At 40.5% G+C, this 12,500-nt stretch overlaps 1 protein-coding gene across 1 annotated transcript in view; it reads right to left on the minus strand.

The window, feature by feature from the left end:
• Positions 1-5,103: 5,103 nt before the first annotated feature.
• Positions 5,104-12,500, minus strand: part of LOC138060741 (cysteine--tRNA ligase, cytoplasmic-like) — a 27,569-nt gene continuing 20,172 nt past the window's right edge. The window contains exons 16-24 of the mRNA XM_068906598.1: positions 11,211-11,308; positions 9,854-9,894; positions 9,433-9,650; positions 9,254-9,335; positions 8,442-8,522; positions 6,334-6,404; positions 6,104-6,163; positions 5,658-5,741; positions 5,104-5,300 (exon numbers count right to left, since the gene is read on the minus strand). Coding sequence (XP_068762699.1) covers positions 5,154-5,300; positions 5,658-5,741; positions 6,104-6,163; positions 6,334-6,404; positions 8,442-8,522; positions 9,254-9,335; positions 9,433-9,650; positions 9,854-9,894; positions 11,211-11,308 — 882 coding nt within the window. The 3' untranslated portion in view covers positions 5,104-5,153. The remainder of the gene's footprint in view (positions 5,301-5,657; positions 5,742-6,103; positions 6,164-6,333; positions 6,405-8,441; positions 8,523-9,253; positions 9,336-9,432; positions 9,651-9,853; positions 9,895-11,210; positions 11,309-12,500) is intronic.

A 12,500-nucleotide genomic window follows, 5' to 3' on the forward strand; every position in this document is an offset into this window, starting at 1 on the left:
CCCGCACGTAAATATGCTTCTTAAAAATCAAGAATTTTTTCCGTTTGTTTCATTCTTACTGATATAAAGCAGGCGACGCAGGTTTCGAAGGCAACAAATTGAACCCCGTAACGCTCTAATTAAATGGTACGACGAATTAGATTCCACAAAACCCTTGGGCGTTAAATAGCGTCCAAAAACCATCAAAACACATATATCCTAGGAAGCATGTTTAATATTTGCCTTTTACAATCAAGCATGTTTTCCAAACAGAAGGTGACGAAAACACAAAGTCAATCCTATAGAATCGAGCACTATCACTTTAAATGTCTTGGCAAAAGACCCCTTTTTAATTGTAATGAGCATGGTAGGGAAATGGTAGGGAAACCAATTTGCGAAAAACGGAAGAGTGTTAGAAAGCTTGGATTGTCCCACCAAGATAGTTGTAAATGTTAATTTATAACATATGTCATCTTCTTACAAGGTGCCGGAGAATCCTCAAGAATTTCTCAAATAAACCGTTTTAAAGTGTGGTTCTAGAATACCAGGGTAGTTATTTGACTCTATTAGCATTCCAAAAGCGCGCAAAACAATGATCACTGACAATAGAAACTAACTTGGCCATAAGGAGATTGTCGTTTTGGATGTATTTAATTTCATCATTAAATACGGGGGATTAAATTGTTGGAAAATAACTCATCTTCCTAGAATTATTTATCTTTTGATTTGGATTTAAACTTATACCCAGTCGCCGAACGCTTCCACAGCCGAGGAAAGGAGATCCTTATGAAAGCAAAACTGACTTGACAGTTTTGTTATTCTTAATTCGGAGCGAGGATCTTGTCGTCTGCCTGATATTATTGACCATTTAAATTTTGTTCCTGTGATCATGAGCATATTGAATTCCATTTTTTTTTGCTTCGACTTGACCCTCCTTTCAATCATTTGCGTTGTTGAAACTTTAAAAACTCTATCACCATTTTTTTTACTGCTAACTAAAATCTAAAATTCTCGAATTATTAATCATTGTTTTGTAACTCACTGAGATCCATCCTTCTTGACGAGTTCACCGTATCCGTGGCGCTTTCCGCGCCTCCACTCTCCCACATAAACATCTCCGTTGGGGTATTTATACATGCCCTCTCCATCGTCCGGTGGGGCTTCTTCTTTTCCCGATTTTCTTGGGTTCACTGGCGAGTATTCCTCGTCCATGAACTCATCGCAGCAGTCACTGCACATCCACCAGTCACCGAACCATCGCTTGCAAAAGCGACAACAGTAGCAACAAGGCCCCGCACACACAGCAACGGCAAAAGTGGCACTGACAAATCAAACTCATGCACGCACCCATGGTTTCTTATGACCTTCTCAAATCGCTGAAAACGTCTTCTAAGAGCACGAATTTAACCGAGAGAGCCACTCGCTGTTAGTGGTCTGTTTGGGAGTTGTCGAAGCAAAGTCGCTCGACAAACCTATTTACATATCCTTAACGCTTCCGAAAGGTCACGATGCTCGGCCTTTGGAATATTGTTATTCTATCACGCGTCAATGGAATTGAAGACAAAACCAAAGCCGCTTGCTAATGACTCATTGGGCAACGCAATGCGAGTTTGTAATTCCTAAATTCCACGCATTTGTTTATTTGATAGAGAATAAGAACTTGTCACTATGAGTAAAAGTTTCTGATTACTTTTTCAAGTTACACCAAGTGGCAGTGACAAATAGTGTAAATATTTACGTGAAAAAACGCACGTGAGACGTCACTTGACATTTGTTCACAGGAATCCCAAGCAATGCATGTGTTTCGTATTGAAAGACGAGTAATGTCCAAAGTAAACATGAATTTAATTGTAACCGTTTTGTTTTTTGCTGTTCTTGTGGATGTGGATCGCGAATTAAACCAGTAATTTAGGCCACCACTGGTCAGTTGAGCATCGGACTTCCGTGCGGGAAGTCGGGGGAGTGAAGACCAACACTCAGGGTCTATAAATAACTGACGAGAAAGTGATGCCTTTGCTCAGGGGCACCCAACGAGAATATACTGTAGTTCAAAACCACTTAAATATTCCATTGTTAAACGTATTTTTGTATTTAAACGGTAGATATAGGCATATTTCTATCCCCTAAAAGTTTTTCATCTGTTCGGATTTCCTAGCTGAAAGTTTAGTGACCCGAAAATTATAGGGATCAAGGCTTACCTTTTCGATTTCAACCAGAAAAAAGGCTCCCGAAAATTTTTGGTGACCTTCTTGGGGTAAAAATCCGTTAAAAATGGGCAATTATACCATTTTTCAGATGTTCGAAAATCCTACGGCAGGCAGGCAAGCAAGAAATTTTGCAACAAATGTTCCGAAAATTCTAGATCTCAAATCGTCTTCCGACTGAGATATTTTCCGAAAATTGACGTTGGGTGCCCCTGTTTGTTGTGCCATCAGTTAATGGTTAGACTCTCCTCTTGTCCGATAAGAAAGACGAACCTTAGGCCTCGTCTAATAGTCTTCAATATTCAGAACTCGGTGAGACGTAAAAGAAACCACACGCTATTAGCAAAGCACAGGACATAGACTCCCGGTTTTGTGGTCCGTCGTCTGTGGTATCGTGGTTGGGAGGGAAACGCTCAGAGATCGACCTGTGTAAGAGACTCCACGTCTTATTATCGACTCTCTATGGGTATGTCCCTTGATGTTTTATAGCCCGAGTCGATATATCAATATTCAGGCAAGGCTACGAGGGTCTATGGTCAAATTCACGGCTCAGTTCTGGTTTCTTTGTATCATCTCACAAGTCTCAAGGGATATTTCTAAACAAAGCAATATTCAAATTTAACCACAAAGCCGCTCATAGCCATGTGTGAATATTGATATATCGAACGTGTCCTAACATAATAAGAGTAATGTGCGCGCTGTGATTGGTGAATCATGACCCATTTACTATTTGCCCAATGGGTGAATGGCTATGACAAAAACCGACTAACGCGTGCGCCGGGAAAAAAAACTCCTGTTTCCTCAAATTACAACAATGACCGACCAATCCCCCTGCAAAAATGCTGAAATTTCTTCGCAGCTTTATAAAAAAACGTTACTTTTTAACCCGTTAGCGGGTATTTTACCTGAACCGCCGTCAAAGTTATTTGCAAGCCTAAGTGAAAGCCAGCTCTAGCTCCAGAAGAGTTAATAAGCGAGAGGCATTCAAAGAAGACAAAAGGCGCGGTTACACGAGGAAAGGAATTTTATTTAAGTGTCTAGAAGTTCTAGCGCTGAAACACTAATTGAGGACACTGTAAATTGAAATTAACAATTAACACAAATCAAGTCAAATGTTGGTTTTTGTGAAGAGGGGAAACCGGAGTACCCGGAGAAAACCTCTCGATGCAGAGTAGAGAACCAACAAACTCAAGTCACATATGACGCCGAGTCAGGGAATCGAACCCGGGCCACATTCACGGTGGGAGACGAGTGCTCTCACGGACCACACTGGGGCACTGTTACCGCGGTCAAATGACCTTTTTATCACGGGAAACTGCGTGTAGTGCGTGTTACCGACATTTCCCAAGGTAAATTTCCCGTGGTAAGTTTCAATGGATACGTCAAAAACGACATTTAACGTGGTAAGTTGGAAGGGTGTTTTGATGCCCGAGGTACAAGAGCCAATCACGATGCTGATGAAGTTGTGATTAGATTTCCCGCCAACGAATTGGGTGACATTTCTTTTTACCTCGGTAATCTTTGTAGCGTGTGACCGCTGGTTGAAACGGTATACCAAAACCCAAGTGTGAGGCACCGCGGGACAATTTACCCAAGGAAATGGTATTTTCTAATTGCACCCACGTAATATAAAGACGGACATGTTGGTGCCAAAACAATGGAAAAATGTAGTCTCTAGGAGGCAGTGTGGCCCAGTGGTTAGGGTGCTTGCCTTGAGATCCGGAGATCCCGGGTTCAAGACTCGCTCTGACCACTCGCTGAATTTGTTCCTGGTAGTCCCTGGTTCAACTTCCCAGCTGCACTTGTAAATAGCCAACTGGTTTGCCTCCGGCCAGTTGGGATTCTTAACAGTTGTTGTTGTTGTGTTCTGTTGTTTCGTTGATTGTTTCAGATTGGCCCTGAAAAGCCCCTATGGGGAGTGGTCAATTAAGTATGTTTTCTTTTTTCTCTCTTTTCTCACATTTTGCATAATAATAGCGTCAAATTCCCAAAAGACCTTTTCGCTATTGTTCTTCACATCAACATGGCAGCTGTGACGTCTGGTGCAATCAAAGAACTTACCATGATGTATGTAACCGCACCTAAAGGATGTCACAAGGTGTCTTGCTTACGTTATAAAACCAATAGTAAACGGTTGAGCGTGTACTATCGAGTTTTAGTATCACCCAACTAGTGGACTAATGCAAATCCTGCATTTTAATTGGCTACGCTACTAGAGGACTATTAGTAATAGTCCTCCAGTAGCGAAAAGCGTGACGCTCTCTTTGCTTTTATTCCCAAATAAATATTTCTTCAACTTGCACTTGCTAACTTTGTTATTGCCTTTTCTGTCCGACTAGTTGAGTGATACTAAAACAATTAGAACCTTCGCCCTCAAGGGCCACTGGTTAATAGCCCATTCGCCAATAGCCATGGGCTATTGACCCGTAGCCCGCAAGGGCTACGGGTCTAATTGTTAAATAGTTGCTCTTGGAAGGTTTGCTAAGGACTCAATATCGCCTTGTGCGACTCTTACGCTTCTTTCTTGCTTGGCAATCTCTCGCGTTCAACTATTGAACTATTATTCGCCGAAGGCGAGGTGAATACCAAGACGACGTCGAGGTTTTTATTCACCGATATTCAACGAACCTGAGGTGAATAACTGTTTTAGTATAATTACATAGGTGATCATTCGAAAAATATGCATTTTCTTTAAAACAATTAATTTCTTTGTCTTTCATCTCGACCAAACGGCTTGCGGCCATTTTGAAAAAAACCGCTTAAGTAATTATCGCGTAATAATCACCTCAGGTGCAACCAATCCGTGCAGATAATTTTCAATATCACCTTTGTAATTATACTAAAACTCGATAGTGCACGCTGAACCGTTTACTATTTGTCAATTAAACGATGGAAATTAAATAGATGAATGCTGTGGTTCGCGTATTAAAATTTATTTCATTCATTTATTCAGAAGATTCATTGTAAATTTCAGTGTTCTGTCGATCCGTTCGCTGCTTCGCTTGCTCCAGGCCTTGTTGAGTTGTAAAGTTTTTCCTGTTGTTGGTAACTCTTTTTCAGTTTCTTGATCAGCTTGCCGCTGAGTGGTTCGCCCGACTGGTCATGCGTAGGGACTCCCTGCAAAGTAAGACCGACGTAAAAACAGTTTTTAAGCCCTTTTCACGGAGACACTTTTCTAGTCCTTGTAACGAATCGTTACATCACTAAAGAGTAAGATTTACCCAAACTGGCCTGGGTCCCATCAGCGTAGGAAAGTGTCAAATTTTAAACCAAGTTTTGAGACAAAATAAACAATAGACCAAATCTGTTACCTCAGTGGAATAAAACGTTTTTTTCCAAGTATATCATTTGATTTAAAAATAGACACTTTTCTAGCTGACGCTGATGGTCACAAACCTGGTACAACATTCTTTCTCTTGGGTAACGGAGTCTTGATCGTTACTTGTAGTCAAATAAATCATTTTTCAAGCTAACCTGTTCATCAAACTGAGAATATTTGTCCGTTTCGTGTTTGAACATTTCCCAGGGTGGAATCTTTGCTTTGGCTTCTTTTGCTGCCTGTGATAGCATTACAAATAAAAAAATATGTAAAAAAAACAACAACAAAAACTACTACTAAGAACACTACTTCACGAGTCTCTAGCACATTTATCAATATCCACAGACCTCAGCCTTTTCCTCAAAGGAAGGCCGCCACTTCGGTGTTTCCGGGCAAAAAAAAAAACAGTTGCGACTGTGTTGCTGTCCCAAACTATTCCCACTCGAATTCAGCTCCATTTTTATGGAACTGAACAGCTTAAGTTCAGAGTGACTTTCATATATTCGCCACTTACGAAGCTAATCTTCAAACTTTCCTTTGCAATACACCAAATCTGAGTGAATTCTCAAACGGCCCTTTGCTCTGAATCACTGCTTCGTACCTTTTCAGCTTCAAGTTTTTTCTTGGCTTCCTCTTTCTGTTTCCGTTTTTTCTCTTGTTCCTGGAAAAGAGAAAAAACAATAAACGTCGGTTGTGTGTTTATGCAATCGGCTGCAGTCCAATATTTCTTCAAAAGCCAAAAAAACAAAACAAAAAAAAACAAATAAAAACAACAACAACCAACAAAAAAAAGAAAAAGTGGCAGTCGGTCATTTAAAACCGAAACAATACCTCTAACTGCTGCTGTTTTTCTTTCAACAATGTTTCTCTATCTACAAACTTTATCACTGGAGAATGTCCACCTAACGAAGGGAAAAATGTTGATAATGCAGAAGGAAAGACAATTTCGAGATGAAGTAATCAGACAATGTCACGAGATTAAACAAAGACAATGGCAGAGGCTACAAAAACTTCATATTTAATAGGAAAGACACGAGATTTGCATGCCACGCACATGCGTTTCACGTTTTCATACATTTCTCCGCACGCCCCAACAAGCCAATAGGGAGCGTAATAAAAATATTTGTGCTGCACGTGCGGAGCGCATTTTTTACCACCAAGTGTGAGTATTTGACGACAACGTGAGCATAGAAATAGGAACTTTCATTCTCTATTTTAACTCTGAAATCCCTCGTACCTTTTTTTTTTTAGAAAAATTCGCCCACATTGTTCGTCGTGAACGACGGAACAACCGCGAACGACTAACGATCCTGGTGCAAAGATATATTTTTTGAGGAGACATTTTGTCGACCTCGTTGTCGTAGAACTAGGGAGCTTAAGCAACGACAACGGCGACGGCAACGAGAACGTCAGAAATTTGCATATTTAGTGGACAAAAACAATAGCTTTGCACGCACTGCACGTGCCTTTTTCACTCTTGTCCATTTCTTTGCCGTCGTCAGCAAAACTACAACGTCAAATAGCCAAATTTGAGGTTTTATGAACAACGTCAGCACTTGAGGATAAATTTTCATTTTCTCCCTTAAATTAAGCGCCGTTCCTACCAATGTCATTTTTGGGGGACTACCACACCCCTGTCATATTAAAAAGGTTGAAATAGACACGAAGCGATTAAAATAAAGCGAATTAATATTTTGAGATGAGGTTCTCGTTGCCGTCGCCGTTATCGTTGCAGTTCCCTAACAGGGCGACGATGACGATGGAAACGTTACAACCACCGACCACCGACCGTTTAGCTTAGTTAGCCTACCGTTCGGGCTTCCAGTTCAAACTGGATATAAAATGCTCATTACAAGTTTCGGCGTGTAATATCCTCTATGTATTTTGAGTATGTGCAACTATGACCTTTGAATTTCCAAACTATGTTAACTAAACACTATGTGCGTGACCCAAATTTTAAGCCTTGATTTAAAAAATACACCCGTTTACTTTAACCGGAATTTTCCTATTTAATGCTCCAACAGTACTACCTTTAAAATCTTGAGAGAGCTGGATCGAGGAGAAAATGACGTTAAAAGACTCACTTGTTCAAGAAATGCAATGCGTGTGTTCGTGGCTGAATTAATATGCAGCACGGGAGTTTCTAGCCTCCTTCGCAGCCGCTTTTAGGCTCGGTTCGTAGGGAGTATCGGGCTTTCAGACTTTTAAACTCGTGGTTTGCATATAAAATCAGCTGCATTTACACGCTGAAATGGGCCTTATTCGCGCGGAGGCCATATTGGCCATGGACAAGACCCATGGACAAAAGATTTCGTACCCTCGAGCCTCGAGTTGAAATGTTTGAGAACGAGTTTCGGTGCGTAAAAACAAAATAAGGCCCATATTAAGCTACTGAGTAAATGACGTCACTTTTCCCTGGATCCAACCCTCTGAGGTCCAACCGCTCAGTTTTGAACGAGAGTAATGCCGGACCGTGAAATCCAAAATTTACACTCAAAGTAAGCGGCCTTTGGATAAAAGTCAAAGCCCAAAATGCTGCAAACGCACTTTCAAAATATGAAGAACAAAAGGAAATGATTTTTTGATCATAGTAGCACTTTAAAGTTATGCATGCAAACTAAAGATTGAAGGGGTAGTTTCTAAAGAAACTGTGGTGCTGCGTCGGTGGAGAAGTAGTATACAAAAATTTGGTTTTATCAACGGAGTTGATAATGTAAATTGGCCACCGATTCGGTCTGACGAAGGGCTAACGCTCGAAACGTCAGCTTTTAGAATCTCTGTACGGTGGCCAATTTACATTATCAACTCCGTTGATAAAACCAAATTTTTGCAAACTACAGATTGGTTGCTGCGCAATTCAGATGCAGTTTTACAAAGACACTAAAAGGACTTACATTAATTCTCCTGGAGAATGAATATAAAAAGAAGCCAAAATTTACCTTCCACGTCCTCTAACTTAACACCAAGCTCTGGAAGGTTCTCATCCCTCAGTTTGTCACATGCTTGAAGAATTCGAGTTACTGAAAAAAAAAAAGGTTCAGATCGATGATTTTATTATTTCTCGACAGAATCTCCTAAAATGTTAAAACTACAAATTCCTTTGTTAACCAACATCATTGATAACTGGTCGTAACTAGTAGGACGGTTAAGCTCCCTTGTCGACTCATTGCTGTCTATGATTACGCAGCCTCATACACTATAAAAATTGGTTTATCAACTGACTTGATCTGGTAAATTGACCACCATAAAGAAACTTGACGTTTCGAGCGCTAGCCTTAACGTTCGCTCCGACGAAGAGCGGGCTAACACTCTAAACGTCAATTTCTTTACGGTGGTCAATTTACTACATCAACTCTGTTGATAAACCCATTTCTGTGTTCGATTTCCCCACCGACGCACCACGACAGCTCCTTTAGAAACTAAACCCCTTCATACACCACTAATAAGCCATTTTGAGATACCGTGTAAAGCCGGCCACATTTGCTGGCGAGAATTGGCCAGACGGCAACACTTGAGTTCCGTGGCCTGTGAGGCTTCTCTTCAAGTTTGCGAAGATTCTGTGGGTTCTTTAACGTCCCAGAGAGTTTATGAAGAAGGCTTGTAAAACTCTACCATTTATAGCCCTTATAAATCCGAGAAGAGTTAAAAATCTAAATATTTTTTGCTAAAATTACACGGGCAGCACTTTCTCCTCTGCTTTCGCTAGAAAATAAATCCAAAATAAGTGGGTATGTGGAAACGTTTGGCTTACCTTTTTCTTCACGAGCAATGCTCCTGATATCATCTCTGAAGTCAGCCAATAACTGGACATACGGCATCGCAACATCCTCGTGCTGTATTACAAAAAAAAAAACCCAGTTACTTGTACAAACAATGTTAGGTTAATATCCTAATTTCTCCATCCATGCAAAAATCTGCCAAAAATCTTACATTTACTGCCGCAGTTTTGCCGGCAACTGGAAACCCTATGGTTTGTTCTTCTTCAATAGCTCCAAAGACCCTCAACATATGTGTGAGATACTTTGCAATACCCTCTAACGCTTGATGGTTTGGCGATTCCCTTTTGTCCTTTTTGCTGCTGATGTAAATATTGGTCTGTTTTACAAGATCTTGCAGATGCCGCATGGCAGAGGGCGTGTCGATCGAATCTTGAAAAAAAAAAAAACCACGAAAACAGATTCAGCAGAGCGCTTCGAATAAACAAACAAACAAACAAACAAACAGAGAAAACGAGGGATAACCAAGAAGGTGGATTGCGGAGCGCCGTAATCATGTTTCACTCTACATTTTCACTAGGAATTGAAACAAAACAAAAAAACAAAAACTGAAACTACACAGTTGCATTGCGTACCACAAAGAACATCATGGATCGCCGCCTTTTTCGCCAAAAATCTGAAAAATAAAATGTCGTAAAGTCAAACCTTTTATTTAGTTATCTAACATTGATATTCTGCAGTGTACCTCAAAGAAAAATACATACAAAATACATACTTAATTGACCGCTCCCCATAGGGTACTTTCAGAGCCAATGAAACACAACGAAATTAAGGATGGAACAGAACAACAACAACTGTTAAGAATCCCAACTGGCCGGAGGCAAACCACTTGACTATTTACAAGTGCAGCTGGGAAGTTGAACCAGGGACTACCAGGATCAAATTTAAGGAGTGGTCAGAGCGGGTCTTGAACCCGGGATCTCCGGATCTCAATGCAAGCGCTCTGACCACACTGCCTCCTTAAATACGTGCCCCTCGTGCCACATGATTATTATGGGTTTAAAAAACGACGAAAGCTACGGCCACGGCAACGTCATAAAACACTAACAGGAAGGGACCATAAGCGTCGTCGAAAAGGTTCCAGAAAATATAACTTTGCTCTATCATAAGTCTTTCGGAATTATTCCATCTCGTTCAAGTCCTACAGTGCCGGCGAATTATCCCAAAAATAAGTTTGTACGAGCGGTTTCTGATGAAAAGTTGTTTGTATTTGTACGCTTGGGTTGTCGTTAAAACGTCAAACGTGGTGATTGTACGCTGTTGTTGTTGTTTTTGTTATTGTTATTATGTAAAGTACCACAAAAATACGAGATAAAAAGCGTGCCGCATGCACGAGGAGTTGATTGTTTTTGCTCTTTTAACCAATGATATTCTTGCTTTTGTGACGTTGTCATAGCCCTAACCCTAGCCGTCGTCGTTTTGGGGTTTTCACTCCCTAATGTCCCTACTTTTCCTCATTAGAGCCAAGTCCTTCGAGTCACTGACAACGAAAGCATAAGAAACATGCGCCCACTCAATGGAGTCTTTTTTTAGGGCAAATGACACTAATTAACGACAATCTATAAGTTAAGGTATCACTCAAGAGTCACTCAAAAACTCTCGATCCCCTAATTGTTTCATCGAGATGGCTAGTTTGAATAGCCGGAAAAAAACCAACCAATAATTAGCATAGCGAAATTGAAAGATCACATAACGAAACTATACTAAAGTGCAACTTACTATTATTACTATTCTATTTAAAGTACAAACATGCTACAATAGATTAGCAATTTTATTATACATATCACAAAATCGAATAATATACGCAACGATAGACCCTAACTTCCATAACACAGTATCTTGTGCTTTCATAAATTCTACCAGATTATCTATAGATAGCGACAACAGTATTTCGTAAAAGAGTAATTTGATTGTTAATCGTGAGCAACTCACTTTTCTTGAAGATCTTTTTCTAGTTCGTGGTAATTATGGGAAGATGGTGAAGTGCCTTCCGGTTTCCGCAGGACGTCTTTAACATTCAGGAAAAAATCCTTTAACGCAAAAGTGCGAAACATACGTAAAGAAACTTAAGGCCCGTTTGATGTTGACCAACATTCGTTTAACAAAAGTTGAACGGACGCTGGGCAAATGTTGGACGCTAAAACAAAGTTGTGCGGAGGCCGTTCAAACGATTCCAACATTGCGCCAACAAAAGAACCAACACTTCCGCGAAATTTGATTGCGAGGAACTAAGAACTAGAAACCAGACTCTCTCGTCCAGATAAACTACGCCATATTGACTTTTGCGGCCTGATGTGAGCATGCGTGTATTCTACAATTGTTGAACAGGGAGTTCAAACCGCTTCAACGCCATGGATTCAACATTTTCGAGAACAAAGGAAAAATTGAATCGATGTTGAATGAAAGTTTAAACCGATTTAAACTTGATTCAATGCGCTTTCAACAATCTTGGACGACCTTTTTAAACGCACCAAAGGTTTGGTTCAACAAAGTGTTGAATGCATGTTAAAGCAAATGTCGAGACCGTTTAAACGGGCCCTAATATAACGAAACTGTACCACGTGACAGATACGTTCAGTATTATGTGCACAACTTCATAAGCGTCAAGAAATATCTCCTAGCTCTTCAACGCTATCCACTGCTCTGTTTTCGTACATACTAATTAACAATTGGACCCGTAGCCCGCAAGGGCTACGGGTCAATAGCCCATGAGGCGAAGCCGAATGTCTATTGACCCGTGGCCCTTGAGGGCCCTTGAGGGCGAAGGGTCTAATTGTTTCAGTATCACCCAACTAGTCGGACAGAAAAGGCCATAATAAAGTTAGCAAATGCAAGTTGAAGAAGTATTTATTTGGGCATAAAACGAAAGAATGCGTCACGCTTTTTGCTACTCGAAGACTATTAATAATAGTCCTCTAGTACCGTGGAGAATCAAACTGCAGGATTTGCATTAGTCCACTAGTTGGGTGATACTAATAGCCCACATGCCATGACACTGAGGTAAGCCAATCAAAATTCTAGAACTGTATTATCTGGCAATGATCTAGTTTTTGATAATTAACAACCATTCACCGAAGTGGAGGTGCAACAAGGTAAATAACTACCATTGTTGAATTTTCAACCTTGGTTAATGCATTTCTCGTGCTCTGATTGGTTTACTCAATCTCGGTTATCAGCTCATATACCTTAGTTTGACCTTACATGGCAAATGATTACGCTAAG

This window comes from Montipora capricornis, chromosome 8, assembly GCF_036669925.1.
Source record: "Montipora capricornis isolate CH-2021 chromosome 8, ASM3666992v2, whole genome shotgun sequence".
In the NCBI taxonomy this organism is placed as follows: Eukaryota; Metazoa; Cnidaria; class Anthozoa; order Scleractinia; family Acroporidae; genus Montipora; species Montipora capricornis.